Here is a 19466-nt window from a genome sequence, read left to right as displayed (position 1 = left end):
TTCCTTTCCTTTCCTTTCCTTTCCTTTCCTTTCCTTTCCTTTCCTTTCCTTTCCTTTCCTTTCCTTTCCTTTCCTTTTCTTTCCTTTCCTTTCCTTTTCTCTTTTTACCAGAACACTGCTCAGATACGACTTATAGTGGTGCTGGGCATTCAACCTGGGACCTTGGAGCCTCAGGCATGAAAGTCATTTGCATAACAGTGGTCCTGTCTCCCCAGCCCTTTTATTCATCTTTGATTGCAGAATCACTAACCTGTCAGGAAGACTGATCTTCATAAATTCCTAAATAATGAATGACTAAATTTCACAATTTTAAAGATCTTGACTATATCTCTTTTCTAAAATATAGGACCCCTTTTTCAAGAAAGGCATGCGCAGGAACTCAGCATGTAAAGTACTTGAAAGTAGAACTTTTGCAATAAGATTAGATGTAGCAAAGGCCCACTCAGTCAAGGATTGGAGGGTGGAGGTGACAGGAGGCCAATCACAGAGCAGTGTCCCTCTGAACTTGTTCAATACCCTTGTGTAATCACTGACGAGCTAAATATTTCTGAGAGCTTGGGGCCAGATGGTGGCACATCTGGTTGAGTGCACATGTTACAATGTGCAAGGTCCCAGGTTTGAGTCCCGACCCCACCTGCAGGTGGAAAGCTTCAAGAGTGGTGAAGCAGTTCTGCAGGTGTCTCTCTGCCTCTCATCCTCTCTATCCAAGCCTTCCTCCCTGATTTCTGGCTGTCTCTATCCAATAAATAAATAAAGATAATAAAACAAATTTAAAAAAATTCTGAGAGCTTAAAGTAAAGCTGCAGATTAAAAGTCATGTAAATAAATAATTCAAAGGTCAATTTTTTTTATTTTTTTACCAGAGCATCGCTTGCCTCTGACTTGTAGTGAGTGGTGCAAGAACTGAACCTAAGACCTCAGAGCTTCAAGCATGACAGTCTTCTGTGTAATCACTCTGCTGTCTCCCTGACTCTCATTCTTAGTTTATATATAAGTGGCAGGAACACAGAGACCACAAAGCCAAGGAGCTCTGCAGTGTGTAAATCTATCTTGAAAGAGTGAAGTGGGCCTGGGTGGTGGTGCACCTGGTAAAGTGCACATGTTATCATGTACTAGGACACAGGTTCAAGCCCTTGGTCCCCACCTGCAGAGGAAAAGCTTCACAAGCAGTGAAGCAGTGCTGTGTCTCTCTCTCTGTCCCTCTCTGTCCCCCTTCCCTTTCAATTTCTCTCTGTCTTATCAAATTAAATAAATAAAGTTAAATGAGATAAGCTAGAAAAGAGAAGGATGAATATGGGATGATCTCACTCATGGACAAAAGTCGAGAAATAACAGAAAGGGAAAACACAACGTAGAACTTGGGACTGTTTTTTGGTGTACTGCACGAAAGTAAAAGACTCTGGCATGGAGAGTGGGGGAGCCAAGTCCTGGTGCAAAATGTTGGAGGAAGACCTAGGCCAAGGGGGACGCAGGGGGCGGGGTTGAGAGTGTTTTGCAGAAAACTGAGAAATTTTACATATGCATCAACAGCTGTATTTACTGGAAACCATTAGTTCCCCCCACACACAATTAAAAGAAAAGAAAGAGTAAGCCTCCTGGAGGCATTAAAACATGTTATGCACTGATTTTTGCCCATTTAAGAGTCACCATTTTGAATATAAATGAAAAGACAGTGTTCTCTTACTAGAATGTAAGAACTGCTTAATGAGTAACTCATGATTTTTTTAAGGTAATGAATTAGAAATTACTTGTTTCCAAGTAGAACCTGAACTGGAATTGGCGTATTGCACCAAACTAAAAGATTGTAGGGTGGGTGGGGGTGGAGAAGACAGGTCCAAAAAGGATGACAGACGACCTAGTGGGGGTTATATTGTTATATGGAAAACTGGGAAATGTTATGCATGTATGAACTATTGTACTCACTGCCAAATGTAAAACATTAATTCCCCAATAAATGTATTTAAAAAAAAGAAATTACTTGTTTCAAGGGTCAGGAGGGTAGCACAGTGGGTTGAGCGCATGTGGTGCAAAGCACAAGGACTGGCTTAAGGATTAAGACTGTGATTATGTAACATGAATAATGTAGGAAACCATATATATAAAGGATATCCACACGGGGAAGCTATAGAGGCAATTTCTCTGTATTTAGGGACCAAGGGGGGAAAAAAAAATCAGAGGTCTACCTACATGCAAGTACTGTTTGCTTGTTTCCTTGCTTGTCTGTCTCCAGGGTTATCATTGTGAATGACGCCACTGCTCCCAACAGTATTTTTTTTTTCCCTTTCTGTTTGATAAAGGTTGAGAGATAGAGAGAGAGTGGGGTGGGGTGGGGAAAAGAGATAAAGAGGCAGACAGGAGAATCTTGCAGTACTGCTCTACTGCCTGTGAAGATTTTCCCCTGCAGATAGGAACCTGGGACTTGAACTTGCTCTCCAGACATGGTCAGGTATATATTCCCTCCTATTACCCCCTCCCCATGAGTCTACATTTTAAAATATTTGTTCCCAAGAGATTCTAGTCATTGGCAGAATTTTGAAAGTGCTGACAGGGCATGTCTCTGAGACATTCATCCTCATGAGACAATGTTTAGAGCAGGTGATTATCTTTGACAAGAATGTGTCTTCCTTGGACCACTGCCTGTGGGGAAGACTGGAGTTAAGTTTTCTTTTTATTTAATTTTTCTATTACCTTTATTTATTGGATAGAGATAGAAAGAAATTTAGAGGAGGGGGGAGATAGAAAGGGGGAAAGAGAGAGACATCGCAGCCCTGCTTCACCACTTGTGAAGCTTTCCCCCTGCATGTGGGAATCGGGCTCTCGAACCCGGGTCCTTGAGCATTGTAGCATGTGCACTCAACCAGATGTGCCACCACCTAGTCCCCATGGAGTTAAGATTTTTTGTAACGTAGCAACAGGATATTATTTCTACTCTGGTGTCTTCTGGTGTCAGGAAATTCTGGAGATGGACTTGTAGAGTTTTTCAAGAAGAAGAAAACAGAAGTTTCCTGTTATTGGTGCATGGAGCTAAAACTTTTGATTTCTGAGTATCACCCCCACCCCCACTGAGACCTGTGATTTATGCTCCATGCTGAAACTAGCTCTGTTGCTCAACTCAGCACTGAGTTATATCTTAGTCAGCACATGACTGACTGGGTTTAGTGAATGAAGTAATGAAATAATTGTGGTTTTCAATTAATAAAACTGATAGGTACTGTGTATAATCATTTTGAGAAAGAGAGAAAAATGGAACCACTGTGAACTTCAGTACTAGCAAGGGAATGCTTAAGATCCTGTTTTGTGTTTTTCTTCCTACCATATTTGAGTGCCTGAGATTTCTCACACTGTCATGAAAATACTGGATGTTCCATATGCTCTTTTATAATGTCACTTTCTTTAAATGTTGTTGATGTATTCATTAGTGGGGAGGGGGGGTAGGGTGAGAGGGCAAGAGAAAATGAACCAGATCACCACTCTGGCATATGCTGTGCTGGGAACTGAACTGAGGGCCTTCTGCTTACAAGTCCTGTACTTTACTGCACTACCTCCCTGATAACTATAATGCCACTTTCTTTTTTTCTTTTTTAATATTTTATTTAGTTATTAATGAGAAAGATAGGAGGAGAAAAAGAAATAACCAGACATCACTCTGGTACATGTGCTGTCAGGGACTAAACTCAGGACCTCATGCTTGAGAGTCCAATCCTTTATCCACTGTGCCACCCCCAGACCACTAATCCCACTTTCTAGAACGTGTCCCCCCCCCAATGGCCATGTCAATGTACTCTAATTTTGAAGCAAGTTGCAGTTACTTCACATTTGAATGTCCTCTATCAATTTCTAATAAAGCTAATAATGAAATTAGTGGCCTTCAACATGAACTTTTTGCATATATGGAAAATGTGCTCTAGGGGCTAGGTGGTTGAGTGCACGTGTTGCAATGCACAAGGACCTGGGTTCAAGCCCCCAGTCCCCACCTGCAGGAGGGAAGCTTTGCAAATGGTGAAGCAGTATTGTAGATGTCTCTGTCTCTCTTCCTCTCTATCTCCCCCTCTCCTTTCAATTACTGGTTGTCTCTATCCAATAAATAAATAAATACTAAAAACAATTGAAATGTGCTTTACTTATTTTATATTATTTAAATACTTCTAGAATAAAATTCCAGAAGCAGAAATACTGCATATATATGTATATATATATATATATATATATATATATATATATATATATATATATATATATATATCCATCCCAAAAGAATAATGTTTTACTTTGGTACACAGAATTAGAGATACCTGTTTGTTTTAAAGATTTACATATATATTAATTAATAAGAGAGAGAAGAGTGAGAGAGAAGAGAGAGCCACAGTGTCAGTCTGGCATATGTAATGCCAGGGATTGGAGGCAGACTTCATGCTTGCAAGTCAGGGACTACCTACGGTACCATCTCTCAGGCAGCGGAAGTGTCTGGGTTTTTTGCTTTTTTTTTTTTTTAGTCTCTCTCCTCCATTCCTAATGCTGGATACTATGTTTAGAATATTGACAGTTCCTTTCATCTCTTTAATTACTGGCAATTTAGCAAGAAATTTAAAAATGTTTCAGCACCATTAGGCTGCTTTCTTCTGAGAGTTACCGTTCATAGATTTTCCCTAGCTTGCTGTTCTCATAATCATTTTTACGTAAGTCCTTCACTATTCTTTACACAGGTATTTGCTCCATTCATACAAATATTTCCCCTGGGTAATGAAATGGCAAGAGCCAGATGTTTATGTAAGTAGTTCTGACAGGTGCCAGTATTAACCACTATACCCTTTCTCTCTTCCCAACTAATATTTGACCAACAGGCAACAAATCTTTGTTTTGTCTTGTTGACTACATGTGATTATTTCTCCAACTTTTTTTGGCAAAGGTTTGTTCCTGCAGAGAAATGGCAAGAATTGTTTAATGAATACCTCTGTGTCCTTCACTTAGTTCACCAAGTGTTTTGCTAAATGTGTTTTTATCTCAAAAGAAGATAATTTTATGTGGTTTTGCAACAGCTTGTGTGGGCAGGCAACCTTGAGGTCAGAGACCTATTGTAGACAGAGTCAAAGGTGGATTTAGCAAATATTTTCTAGTGTGCTCTGTTGCAATCAACATGTAGCCTCTAACAGCAATGATAAGATGACTAAGGAGATCACTGTTTAATAGCCAAGAGTGTCTCAGCTCAAAAGAATCTGGCCAATTCTCTAAAATTTTCCCACCTCTATGGTCTTGAAGTATTGTTTTCAGTATGTGGAATGAATTGGAGGACATAACATCTATTTCCTGTATAAAAGTTCATCTGATTTGCTTCCTCAAGTGTTTTTCTAAGTTATGGTTAAACCTTACTATGTGCAAGGCCCCAGGTTCAAGCCCTGGTCCAGCACCACTAAGGAAACACGTGTCAGAGGAAACTCAGCAGATGCTGAAGCAGTGCTGCGTTCTCTCTCTTTTCCTGTGTGTCCATTCTCCCTCTCTGTTTGCAAATTTTAAAAGAATGAAAAATTCAGCCCAGGAACAGTTGAACTACACATCTGTGAGGCTCTGGCATCACAAATAATAATAATAATAACAATAAAGTGTACAACAAAGAAATCCATCAACAAAGCTAAAACCCACTCAACTGAGAGAACATATTTGAAAATCATATATCTGAGAAGGTACTAATATCTAAAATATATCACTGCCTTTACAACTCAATAGTAACTAAACAAAAAGCATTCAATTTAAATGGACAAGGGATCTGATTTTTTTCAATGAGACATACAGAGGCAAACAGGCACATAAAAAATGCACATGATTAATCATCAAGAAACACAAATCAAAACCATCTAGTTCACCAAGTGTTTTGTTACATTTGCTTTGTCTCAAAAGAAGACAGTTTTCATTCAGTTTTGCAACAGCATTGTGTGCATGAACCCTTAGGTCACAATAAGATACCACCTCATATCAGATGAGCATGTCTACTATCAAAAAGTTATGTAAGAACAAAATTTGCAAGTGTGTGGAGACAAAGGAGTTCTTGTGTACTGCTGATGGGAATGTAAATTGGTATAGCCATTGTGGAAAATGGTATGGAGTTTCCCTTACCAAAATAATAATAATAATAGAAAAAGAAGAAAGGAAAAAACTACTATATTACCCAGTAATTCCACTTCTTGGGAAACAAAAGCAAGAACCTGATAAGCTATATACACCTGCATATTCACTGCAGTGTTATTTATAATAGCCAAAACAGTAAGACATGGAAACAACATACTTGTCCATTATTAGACAATAGACAAGCAAGATGAGTAATAGAAAATTCTTGAGCCATAATAAATGGGAAATTTTGCCATTTGCAACACATATTTGGAGAGAATTATGAAATAAAGCAAAGACAAATATATAATATATATATAGCATGATGTAACTTTTAGGTGAAATTCTAAAATAGATACAAAGAGCTCATAAGATACAGAGAACAGAAATGGGGGCAAGATGGACAATGGGTCCAAAAGGTATAAATTTTTTATTTAGAATAAATTTATAGGATGCAATGGACATGAAGATAACAGTTTTAAGTATTGGGTTGTTCATTTGAAAGTTGCTAAGATAGGAGCTCTTTTTTATTATTTATTTATTTATTTATTTATTTTATTTTGTTGCCCTTGTTGTTTTATTGTTGTAGTTATTATTGTTGTCATAGCTGTTGTTGTTGTTGTTGGATAGGACAGAGAGAAATGGAGAGAGGAGGAGAAGACAGAGAGGGGGAGAGAAAGACAGACACCTACAGACTTGTTTCACTGCCTGTGAAGTGACTCCCTTGCAGGTGGGGAGCCTGGGGCTCGAACTGGGATCTTTCTGCCGGTCCTTGCGCCTTGCGCCACATGCGCTTAACCCGCTGAGCTGCTGCCCAACTTCCAACAGGAGATCTTATACAGTCTCATAAGAAGAAAAAAGTTACAGCCAAGGACACAATGAGGTGGTTGTGCAGAGGACTCACGTCTTGCATACAAGAAGTCCCAGTTCAATCCCTAGCACTCCCAATAACCTGAGTTGAGCAGTACCCTGGTCAAAACAAAAAACAAAAGGAAAAAAATTATAGCCATGTATGATGGTGAAGGACATTAACTAGATAATAATTGTTGACATATATGTAAAATCCCTCATATTGGTAAAGCACTCTTATTTATCCCCCCACCACCCCCAAGATTGCACAGGACATGAGACTTCAGGTCATGAGGTAAGCCTGAGGACTGGAGCCTTTAAAATGATGCTTGTTGAAAATACTATGGGGATATATTCCTGTAGGGTTTTCTGTGAATAAGAAATGCTTCTGCACTGCTTATGTCACAGTGAAAACCAAGCTAAGTGGGCTTCTATGATGATGAGCTAGATAAGCTGAATTAATATTTTTAAATGGGAAATAATCAATAAGGTAGATAACTGATTATAGATAAGGTAAAGTAGTGGTGAGATGTTTGATGTCTTTTCTCACAATTAGATCATGTTTCTAATTATAATGATTCTGCTAATATTGGCTATTTAATAAAGTATATGGTCATCTAATCCTTTTCTACTTATTTATTTTCCCTTTTGTTGCCCTTGTTTTTTTTATTATTGTTGTAGTTATTATTGTTGTTGTTATTGATGTCATCATTATTAGATAGGACAGAGGGAAATGGAGAGAAGAGGGGAAGACAGAGAGGGGGAGAGAAAGACAGACACTTGCAGACCTGCTTCACCACCTGTGAAGCGACTCCACTGCAGGTGGGGATAAGGGTGCTGGAACCGGGATCATTAACACTGATCCTTACACTGGTCCTTGCACTTTGCACCACATGCGCTTAACTTGCTGTGCTAAGGCCCAACTCCCATCCTTTTCTTTCTTTCTTTCTTTCTTTCTTTCTTTCTTTCTTTCTTTCTTTCTTTTTTTTTTTTGGTGTTTTATGCAAAGACAGCCTAGTATGTTATTCTGTTGTTTATTTTTTTGTAGCTTTGTTGCAACTGGTTCATCTCTATTTTTTTCCTTTTTATTTATTTTTTCCTTTATTTGGGATTAATGTTTTACAGTTGACAGTAAATACAATAGTTCGTGCATGCATAACATTTCTCAGTCCTTCACATAACAATACAACCTCCACTAGGTCCTCTGCCATCCTTTTCCAGGACCTGCACTCTCCACTCCCCTCCCACCCACCCCAGAGTCTTTTACTTCGATGCAATACAATACAGTCATCTAATGCTTTCCTAATAAACTCAAAATATTCTAAATAAATGAGCAATGGAGACTGGGAAGTGGTGTATTGGGCAGAATGCACACACTAGCAAGCATGACAACCTAGGTTCAAGACTCATGTCCCGACCTGCAGGGGGAAAGCTTCACAAGTGGAGTGGTGGAGCAGTGCTGTTGGTAGTTCTCTCCCTCCCTCCCTCTCAATATTGCTATGTCCCTATCATAAAAAATGGCCAGCAGGAATGGTCGAGTCATCATGCAGACACTGAACGCCAGCAATAATCCAGGTGGCAAGTGGTAATAAGGAAGAGGAGGAGGAGAAGAAGAAGAGAAATAAGAGGACATGAATAGGCCTTCATTTTCATTTTGAGAATCTGATTTTGTTCTTAAAAAGAATGACATTCTGGGAAAACAAAATATTTTCCCACTCCCAGCTCCAAATCTATGAAAGTGTGTGTGTGTGTGTGTGTGTGTGTGTGTGTGTGTGTGTGTGTGTGTGTGTGTGTGTGAAGTGGGTGAGCAGAGAATTCTGGTGTCTGAGATAAATCAGTCTTCTTCTCATGCTAAAGAAGTTTTTACCCAAATGGCCAAAGATTTCAAGTTGTAGCACTTATCTGAATCAAAGATGTTCAGTTACACATAAGGAAATGAAGAATATCGGTCCTTCATGTGTGACACATGCAAATTCTGATAGCCATCCCCCCTGCTTTTCAAGCCCCACTCTCTTCCTTCCTTCCTCCTTCCTTCCTTCCTTCCTTCCTTCCTTCCTTCCTTCCTTCCTTCCTTCCTTCCTTCTCTTCCTCTTTCCTCTATCCATCCCAAGAGAAAGAATACTGATCCAGTGAAATAAAAAACTATTCAAATGAGAGTGACTTCAGAGTAACTTCCTGACTGTATTTGGAATAGCCGTAAGGAATTCAAAAGACCCACAGAGCTGGCATAAAGATTTAAAAAGAACACATCTATGTTTATTATTTTTTAGCATTAATATGTCTCAGTTACATAGTGTTACAGTACAAAGAATAATAAAATAGCACCTGGGAATTCTTTCTTAGGTCTTACAGAATATCGGCTCCTTTTTTCTTCCTCATGTTCCCCTCCGCTTGTCTAAAGAGAGCAGAGTGCTCTTGCTTTCTCTTTCTCTCTCTACCTCAGCCTATGGGGTGGCCAGGGGTCTGATTTTCATGCGCACCACCCTGAGGGAGTAATCTGCTCCTCGGAAGGGGATCCAGACCACCCCATTCTCAATCTCGTAAGGGCTGTTATTCCTGGGGTCGTAGGCACCCCCGGGGTAGTAGATACCATTGAGATTGGCCGCTTGGCAGTTGTTGTACCACCAGCCTCCTCCATAGACTTCCGCGCAGTTCTCCTCCCACTGATCGGCATCCCTGTCCAAGGTGCTGAACCGCATGCCACTGTGGGCAGTGTACTCAATCCCCTCCTCCAGGGAGCCCTCCAGCAGAGCATCGCCCGCGGTGCCCCGGTAGGAGGACACCTGCAGGGCGTAGCCTTCAGCCTCTGAGCCCACCCGGAAATGGTACTCTGCAAAAGCTTCATTCCCAGCCCAGTCCTCCAACTCCACCCGCAGGACTGAGCCCCTGAGAGTGAGTAAGTGGAGGTTCTCATTGCCTAGCCAGAACTCGCCTTCCCCTTTGTCATTCAGGCTGCCGAAACCTCTCTTGTAGTCTTGCCAGGTCCGGTTAAAATTCAACGATCCATCCATTCTTTGCTGGATCAAAAGCCATCCTCCCAAACCGGTCTCTTGATCGCAATAAACAGAAAAAATCTTACTGGATCCCGGGAGCTCGATATTGAAAATGCCACTTTGGGCACCTGACGGATGTGTTTGGAGGACATCGTCACAGTCTAAAAAGAAAATTAAGCTGGTTGGAAGAAGTTACTCTCATTTAACTTTACAGAAATAGATGCAGCCCTAATTAAACAAAGATAAGACTTTTCCTCCCTTCCTCCCTCCCCCTTTCCCTTCCTTCTTGCTTTCCTTCCTTCCATCTTTCCCTTTTTCCTCTCATCTCTCCCTCCATGAGGAAGGATTGCACTTACACTAGGATGGGATTTATGTAGGTGGTTCTTCTACCTACAAATTGTGAAGGGGGAGGGGTGTTTCCTTAATGGGTTTGAAATTTTACTTGCAGCTATGGATTAACGGCAAGATTGGGCATGTTCAGGGAAGTATGGCCATAGAAGGAAGCATCATTATTACTGATGCAACTTGTTTTTAACAGGACCCCAATGCTGGCTGTGACACAGCCACTAAAAAACATGACTAGTAGATTGGATGACAGTTCCAACAGCACACATTTTGAAAGGTGAGAGAATTTGGGTAAACAAACTCGAAATTGAATTTCAGGATTCATTCATTCATTTGACAAGTATTTATTGAGTGATGGCTCTGTGCACTGCTAGGCATTTTGGGAATACAGAGATAAGCATAGCAAATTCCCTGCCCCCATGGAACTTACAATCTAACATGAAAAAAAAACAACAGACAAAAGGGGGGTTCAATGAAGCATGCAAGAGGATTAGAAAATCGTGCAGGGCACTATGGGAGTGCACTGCAGGGCTAGACTTAGACTATCCAAAGGAGCCCTAATGAAACAAAGATAAGACTTTTCCTCCCTTCCTCTCTCCCTCCCTCCCTTCTTCCCTTCCTTCCATCTTTCCTTTTTTCCTCCCATCTCTCCCTCCATGAGCAAGAATTGTGCTTACACTAGCATGGGAGTTATGTGGATGGCATTTCTACCTGAAAATTGTGAAAGGGGAGGTGTTCCCTTAATGGATTTGAAATTTTACTTGCACCTATGGATCAACAGCAAGATTAGGCATGTTCAGGGAGGTATGGAGAAGAGTGTATACCTCTGGTAGGACGGCCTTTAGCAGAGACTCTTTTGATGGAATGTGTTCCTCTGTACTCTTCCTGATCACTGTCAGCTGTGGGGCTTTCTCTGCTCTTTGTACTACTACTGGTTATAGAGTGTGCGCTGTGGCTTGAAACCTTAGCCCCGGCAGAGAAACCAGGTACACCAAACTGTAAGCTACCTTCCTTGACGCTTGAGAGCTTGTCAGAATGGCTCTTACTGTCATGCTCTTTGAAAAAGTCTGAGTCAGTGTCAAAGAAAGAGGATAACTCTGAGAACCTACTCCGAAAATTGTCTAGGCCCCCTGTGCCAGAAAGACTGTGGTGCCGGTCTAAATCTTCATCCCCACAGTCAGAACCATCCTCGGAATTGACCACTTCTTTGGTCATCTCTTTGCGACCATCTGCACCCATTACAGTCTTAGTAATGGTTTTGGAACATGAACGACGAATGGTGATTGTGCCACCCGAGGAGGCCTTCTCCCCAATCAGAAGCTCTTTGTCTCCTTTAGAAGTGGTCAGTTTCTCTGTGTGGTACTCTTTTTTAGCCGCTGAACTTAAACTTCCCGGAGCCTCTTCAAATGGACCCCAGCCTGAGCTGGGAGGCCTACTGCTCCCATGCCCTGAGCTATCAGGTCGACTTCCAGACTCAGAGTTCCAAGAGGCACTTTCACTGTGCCTGGAGCTCTCTGAGTTCCAAATGCCAGCTCCACCAGGTCTAGAGCTGTCTGGACGCCATGTATCAGAATCACCAGGTCTAGGGCTTCCTTGATGCCAAGTATCAGAACCACCAGGTCTAGGGCTATCTGGACGCCATGTATCAGAACCACCAGGTCTAGGGCTTCCTTGATGCCAAGTATCAGAACCACCAGGTCTAGGGCTATCTGGACGCCATGTATCAGAACCACCAGGTCTAGGGCTTCCTTGATGCCAGGTCTCAGAACCACCAGGTCTAGGGCTATCTGGACGCCATGTATCAGAACCACCAGGTCTAGGGCTATCTGGACGCCAGGTATCAGAGCCACCAGGTCTGGAGCTCCCAGGAGTTCCATCTCCACGTCCAGGATTCCTGGAACTTTCAGGACCTGATCCTGTTACAAAGTCCCCTCGGGGACTCTCACCTTTGCCAGTCCTTTCTAACTCCATTCTCATTTGCTTCATTTCCACTAGTGCTTTCAGTTCTGGAGGAATCTGGTCAAGTTGGCTCTTGAATTTTCCAGGCATGCGATCTGGAACCTCACTTATTTTCATCACTGGTAAGTATTGCCTGTCTCTAGAGGGAAGCAAGTCAATGGCTATGACCTGTTCAAGTTGCTTCTGCTGGTTTTCATAGTCCTCTAGGTCTGTCTCACGTGCTAGGGCTCTACTGCATGACCCTTTGCAAGATCGAATCTTAATGTCAATGTCCACCTACAGGAAAGGGATTGGGGGAGAGAGAGATAAAGATAAAAGGTAAATAGAAAAGTCTATTGACTCAGTCAAAAGTTAGTAAAGTCATGGTCCCCTTAGAATATACCTTAAATAGATTTCCTAGCTCCTTCCAACATGAAGATCCCCAAATTTCATCTGCTATACTTTTACGTTTAGGTTCTGGATTACTAAACAAATTGTTTTGTTTTATCTCTCAATGCTTTTCAGCCACCAAGTGCAGATGCTACCATAATGCTAACTTGACTTCCCTGGGCAGGTGACTTCACCAATGTGTCCCAGTACCCTACCTCCCCAGAGCCCTACCCCGCTAGAGAAAGATAGAGATAGGCTGGGAGTATGGATTGACCTGTCAATGTCCACGTCCAGTGTAGAAAATATTACAGAAGCCAGACCTCCTACATTCTTCACCCCATAAAGATCTTTTGTCCATACTTCCAGAAGGATAAGAATAGGGAAACATCCAACGGGGGGTGGGGGGACATGGAACTCTGGCGGTGGGAATTGTACCTCTCTTCTTCCACAATCTTGTCAATTATTATTATATCACTAATAAATTTTTAAAGGTCTACTGAGTTCTTAGCAATCATTCTTTTTTAAATGGATTCACTTCTTTGACTTGGGCACCTATCAACCAATACTCTTTATTTTCCATTCTACAGTATCCTCATTGAAATAGATGTTAAATGTTCTGTTTTAACTGAACGGGAACCCTTCTCAAATGATTGGTAGTGAGCCCAAGGATGAAAACTCCTAGACATGGTACCCGGGCTCTGGAATAAGGCTAGTAGTGACACTCATTTGCTTTGAGAAGGTTATTATGTGCCTTAGAAGGTTTATATAATTTTCCAGACTCTGTTCATCTCTAGAGTAGAGGGAATAAAGCCCATTTGCAGGCAGATAATGGTTGTACCATTTCAACATTTCTCTCTAATACACTCAGGAGGAAGTTAGTGAACTACTCTTACCTGTCACTTCTCTGCTACTCAGAGGATGAAACCTGGTGTCAGACCCATAGGGTCACTCACCTCTAGTCGTTTCATGTCCACCAGCTGTTCTCTGACATTTTTCTGTAGAAGGTGAATAGTCTGGACTTGTTCTGAGACTTGGCGCTTCAAGATCTCAATTTTGCTTCGCAGACCTTCTGACACTTGGTTAAAAGTACTATCATGGTCTGAAATAGAAAATGCAGAGATTGAAATGGCTACTGAGTGATTTTCTGGTCAAAGCCAGACAAAGAAAGAATTTTACTTATACATGTCCCTTATTTTATTTTGATAATAACCTACTCTCTATATGTTTGTTTTTTAAGTTGAAAATCTATTAGGCATGTGATTTTTTGTTTTTTTTTCCAGAGCACTGTTCTGCTCTGGTTTATGGTGGTACAGGGGGATTGAACCTGGGACTTTGTAGCTTCAGGCATGAGAATCTGTTTGCATAACCATCTACCCCCCACCCTGCATTTGCTTTTTAGATAATGTTTTATCCTACAGTCATTCATGGATATCAATTAAAATACCCTAATAGCAATTGGGAATACAGACAAATGCAGAACAAAACAATCTCTTTTGAATTTTAAAATGGAATTAAGAGTAAAATAAGCAGTTTGATCACATTCCAATTATTTTATCATATTCTTAATCTTAATTTTATCATATTCTTAACGAGGGACTTCTACATACTCTTGGATCTGTTTACTGAATTTTCATTCCTATCTCTAGATTCAGAATTGTTCCTAAGACATTTTTAGGTTAATAGGATCACTTATTTGCCAGGTGCACTTTTAAAATTATCTTTACTTATTCATTTATTTGGATAGAGACAGCCAGAAATTGAGAGGGAAGGGGATGATAGAGAGGGAGAGAGACAGAGAGACACCTGCAGCCCTGCTTCGCCACTTGTGAAGCTTTCCATCTGCAGGTGGGGACTGGGGGCTTGAACCCGGGTCCCTGAGCACTGTAACATGTGCTCAACTACATGCACCACCACCTGGCCCCCAGCCAGGTGCACTTTTGACATCAAGTTAGTTAAGTGGCTCCTAAAGATACAGAGTCAAAGCAAGATTTGAAGAACAGGGGTCTTGCTAAACCTGCTGCTTTTATCAGAGTGATGCAGTTTCGTAGGTGTATGAGACCTGGTCCTTGTCCCATGAGAAAGAAATAACATTGTTCTTTATTTTCAAAAATAGTTTGTTTACTTATCTATAAGGTAGAGACAGAGAGATATCAAGAAGGAAGGGAGAAATAGAGAGAGAGAGAGAGAGAGAGAGAGAGGGAGAGAGAGAGACAACCGCAGCACTACCCACTGCTTGCAAAGCTCCTCCTCCCTTCCCTGCAGGTGGGGCGGGCAGTTGAACCCAGGTTCTGTGCACTGTCACATGTGTGCTGAACAGGGTGTGCCACTGCCTGCAGGGTCTATATTTTTAAACTTTAGAACAACTCCGTGATTGACTAGATGGAGTCTGATGGTTGACTTCCCAGCTCCATCACAAGAGGGCTCTCAGTCTTTGGGCTAGTTCCTTGATCTCTCAGTTTTTCTCCTCTGGGAAACAGAAACAAAACAATCTCCCTGTAAGATTATATCCATCTTCTTCTTTGTATATTCTCTGTTTAAATGAGAGAGTGAGAGGTAGAGAGGAAAGCAAAGCACCACTTCACCATCCATGGTTCTTCATTCACTGTCTTTTCTAGTGTGGGTGCCTGAGACTCAGCCCAAGCCCGGGACTCACAAAGAGAAGGCAAAAACTGCCACTGAACTTAAGTTGTAATTTAGTTGTTTCTATCTAAAATTTTAGCATATTTTGTGGTAGCAAGCAATTTTATTCTGACCTCTTCTGTGTTATACAGATAACAAAAACAAGCCCCTTACTGTCAACTGTATTAACATACAAACATGTAATAACAGCATCTGTATTAACTCCATTAATTCTCCAATAAAGAAAAAAAAATTTTTTTTTAAAAAACCTTCTCACAATTCAAGGATATCATAAAGTCATGTTTCCATACAAAGTATTTTGGAATAAAACTCAGGTGTATAAGGAGACAGATTTACTTAGCATTTGTGTTGTTGTCTTTGTCATGTGTGATAAATTCAAAACACTGAGCACACAGTACTTACTGTTAGCTGAGGCAAAATCCCCTCTCAGAGTTTCCATTATATTCAGTGAGCTTGAGACCTTATTGGTCTTCTGATAATCAAACAGTGCATTCTTGAGTCTATCTATCCTGCTTTTGAAATCATGGTTTACTTCATCAATCAACCCTTTCATCCTGCAGCCTGAAGGACACTTTTGGTTCTGAAAGTGAAGAGGAACAGTTACAGTAAGCTTCTCTCTCTTAGCTACTGGATAATTTGAGTGATTTTTCAAGCTGCCCTGTTGTTCCCTTCCCCCACCTTTTCATGTCATCTGTTGACTTAAAAAATAGCTCAAGAGGGTAAGTCAGGGACCACAACGAAAATCAGGAATGAGGATTCATTCAACTAAATTAGGTTGCAAAAAGAAAAAAAAAAATGTCTACACAAACATGCAATTTAGCTGATTGAATTTGGAAGGTGATTTCAGTCACTTCCCTGTGGGGGGTGGGGTGGGCCGGGGGAGACGGACGGAAGGGGCTCTCCTGCACTAGCCAGTGTGCACTTCCGGTCCCACAGGCACAGTTATAGCCTGCAGGGAGGTACGCCCACCCCAGCTTACCCAATCCTCATCAGAGCAGAAGGGCAAGTTGCTGTCTTTGCAGATAGATTGTGGGTGGTCCACAATTCTGGGGCCACGCACAGCTCCTCCGGCTTTTACAAAGTCACTTTCTTCGGTTTCCGCAGCCTGTGAGAAATTATCATTCACACATAAAGGAGAGAGAGCAATGTTAGACCCATGAGGAGACACTGGTTTTCCTGTAGATCTTAAAGAAGAGGAGGGGGACTCTTTCAGGTATTGAGAGCACACCAGTTTTGGGAATTTCACAAACTTGAGGTTTATCTTTTAAATGAAAATCTTGATAGCGATTTTGTGGCGTTGGGAGAATAAGAGGAAATTAGTTGTACAGTTTTTCTTAACTGTATTTGACCTTTAAATAAGATAGTAGTAGTACTGTTAAAGGACTCATTATGGACTGGGGAGACAGCATACTATTTACACAGGAAGACTTTCAGCCTATATATAGAAATATAGCAATGGTCTTGGGTTCAATCCCCAGCACCACTATAAGCCAGAGCTAAGCAGTAACTCTGGTAAAATAAAAACAAGTAGATAAGTAAAGGATTAATTACATAAGAGACAGTACTTGAAGAATAGGAAAGCTATCCAGGGGAGGGGATGGGATATAGAGTTCTGGTGGTGGGAACTGTGTAGAGTTGTACCCCCTATCCTATGGTTTTGTCAGTGTTTCCTTTTTATAAGTAAAAATTAAAAAAAAAACAGTACTTGAATCAAAATTATTAAAAGTTATTATTTCATTTTTTAATGGCTGGAAATAGAAAGATAACCAAAAAATTCAAAGTTCTTTCTCCTAAATGAATGAGAACAACATCAGAAACACTGCACTATCTTAGCTTAATGCTCGTATCTCCTTCAAGTTTCCTCTACTTTTAAAAAAATGTGTCAAAACCACAAATGTAGCCAGATCAAACTCATAGATGAGTTTTAGGCTCCTAAGTCATGTAATGATTTTACTTAACATAAGAAGATAGGGCAAATGCAAAGATAATGATACTTTTTTTTAGCAACTGCTATTTGTAATCTTAAAGTACAAATACAGATTTTTAATTTTTTTCCTATTGTGATCTATGAGGTAAATTAGGATATGCAAATATTTTTTCATATTCTTTTCAAGATTTCATATCCTGATAAATCAGTATGGGTTTAGGTTTTTGTCTATCTTGATTTTATACCATTAATATATATAAGAATTTTGCTTTTAATCTCAGGTAATTACATTTACCTAATATTTGCCATCTAATTATCACTCTAAAAATATTCAAATGATAATAATAATGATTTAAGCAATCAAGACCTACTTACACAAGGGGACAAGTATCTTTTTGCCAAAGAAATTAAATCGTGAATGTAAACATAATTCAGAAATGACACAATATGGGGGCAGTGATTTAAGCGCACTAGCGCAAAGCGCAAGGGCTGGCGTGAGGATCCCGGTTCAAGCCCCCGGCTCCCCACCTGCAGGGGAGTCGCTTCACAGGAGGTGAAGCAGGTCTGCAGGTGTCTATCTGTCTCTCTCCCGGCCTGTCTTCTCCTCCTCTCCCCATTTCTCTCTGTCCTATCCAACAATGAACCGCACCAACAATAGCAATAATAATAACCACAATGAGGCTACAACAAGGGCAACAAAAAAGGGGAAAAAGTGGCCTCCAGGAGTGGTGAATTCATGGTGCAGGCACTGAGTGAGCCCCAGCAATAACCCTGGAGGCAAAAAAAAAAAAAGAAATGACACAATAAAAATTAAATATGCCAACAAAGGAGATAGCACTGAAACATATGAATTATCCAAAATAAAACTTTAACAATTGATGTTAGTATTATTTTCCACAAAATTGTTTTGATTCTTCTTTTTCTAGAAGGAAGAAAACTGTTATAAACCTTCTTTATTTTTTTTTCCTGCTTAATCATTATCATTATCATTTGTGGGTGGTGAGGAGCACAACATAGAATAGAGCACTAATCAGGATTTGCTACATGAAACTGCTTTCCTTTTTTCTTCCTATGATGTCACTGGGATTAAATCATAGAAATCATTGTAATATTTACCAGTTATCTTAAAAGATAACTCCCCCAAAGCACTGTACTTTATTAATTAACCCTTTCTAAACTTAAATTAGCTACTTAGTATATATTAACTTAGTATATTTTTAAAGACAATTAATTTTTAATTTGTCTTGAGAACAAGGCAAAAGCACTCTTAAAAACTGTGCTAAGACACTCTTCTGCCTATTATAGACAACAAGAAATAAAAAAGTTGATGAAACATATTTTTATAAGAATGTTTGTTTCACTAACTGGTTTATCCAGAGGTTCTATAGCTATAAAGACAGTAAAGGATTCTTCCCTTTAAAGTAAGAACCGAAGTCTGGGAAAATTGCTCAGAGTACAGGACATGCATGCTAAGGTCCCAGTTTTGATGCCCAACACCACCATAGGTTGTAGCTATGTAATGTTACTAGTCTCTCATCTCTTTCAAAAAGAAATAAATAAAAATTTAAAACAATCTAAATTAAGTAACGACAACATTGTATGACTGAATTATACAGCTGGCAAAGCTTCCCTTGGGAATGTATCCACTCAGCTGTCACTCTCAGCTGTTACCCTTGGGAATGTCCACTCAGCTGTCATATTACCCTAGACTTTTGAAGTGACAAACTTATTTAGGAACTTGCTTCATGGCCTGGAAGCTTAGATAGCCAGTGGTATGTTAGAACTTACAAAAGATTCACTCAGGCCCCCACGCTTTTGTTGAACAAACACCCAAGAGAAAGCAATAAATGAAAATGAAGAGGCCATACCCAAACTGTGCCCACCACACTCAGGACCAGGCAGAAGATCCTCATGGAGAACATCTTTGCTGACAGCGGAGCTGGCTCCTGAGCTGCAGGCCAGCCCCAGGAAGGAAGATGCCTCCACACCTAGTCCTCATCCTATTTAAATCCCCTGGAGGCTGGATTAATCATTACCTTTGTGTTGTTTGGACAGTCAGAGTGCACTCTGCATCTCTAGAAGGCTGGTATTCCAGAAACTCTTGCTCAATGCCAAACCTGTTTGCTTCCGATAAACTGATTCAAAGGGTGGCACTGGTTTGGGGAAGGTCCTACATTCCAGGGACAAGGTGAGTCTGGGAATGCAAAAGGACAACCAGGAGGACATGCCCAAACTCCAGAACCGGAAGGAGTGTGAAGCATGGCTGATGCAGGCTTCCTGAGATC

General features: G+C 40.6%; 1 protein-coding gene across 1 annotated transcript; it reads right to left on the bottom strand.

Annotated features, from left to right (window-relative positions):
* Positions 1-9176: 9176 nt before the first annotated feature.
* FGA (fibrinogen alpha chain) lies at positions 9177-19152 on the bottom strand. The gene is made up of 6 exons (XM_060178919.1): positions 19050-19152; positions 16234-16359; positions 15657-15834; positions 13568-13713; positions 11111-12521; positions 9177-10102 (listed from the first exon to the last, which is right to left on the bottom strand). Exons 1-6 carry the CDS (start codon positions 19101-19103, stop codon positions 9393-9395), a joined length of 2625 nt encoding a protein of 874 aa, XP_060034902.1. The 5' UTR covers positions 19104-19152; the 3' UTR covers positions 9177-9392.
* Between the last annotated feature and the right edge of the window lie 314 nt (positions 19153-19466).

The sequence above is a fragment of the Erinaceus europaeus genome, chromosome 19, assembly GCF_950295315.1.
Source record: "Erinaceus europaeus chromosome 19, mEriEur2.1, whole genome shotgun sequence".
Lineage (NCBI taxonomy): Eukaryota > Metazoa > Chordata > Mammalia > Eulipotyphla > Erinaceidae > Erinaceus > Erinaceus europaeus.
This window is presented reverse-complemented; position numbering and strand designations above follow the sequence as displayed.

What these genes read in the sequence shown, in the direction of transcription:
- FGA (XM_060178919.1), bottom strand. Translation starts at nt 19,103, where the DNA reads ATGTTCTCCATGAGGATCTTCTGCCTGGTCCTGAGTGTGGTGGGCACA. An exon ending in TCTGCTCTGATGAGGATTGG is followed by an intron (nt 15,835 to 16,233) that starts GTAAGCTGGGGT and finishes CTTCACTTTCAG; the next exon opens with AACCAAAAGTGTCCTTCAGG. An exon ending in TAAAGGCCGTCCTACCAGAG is followed by an intron (nt 10,103 to 11,110) that starts GTATACACTCTT and finishes TTTTCTTTTTAG; the next exon opens with ACTGTGACGATGTCCTCCAA.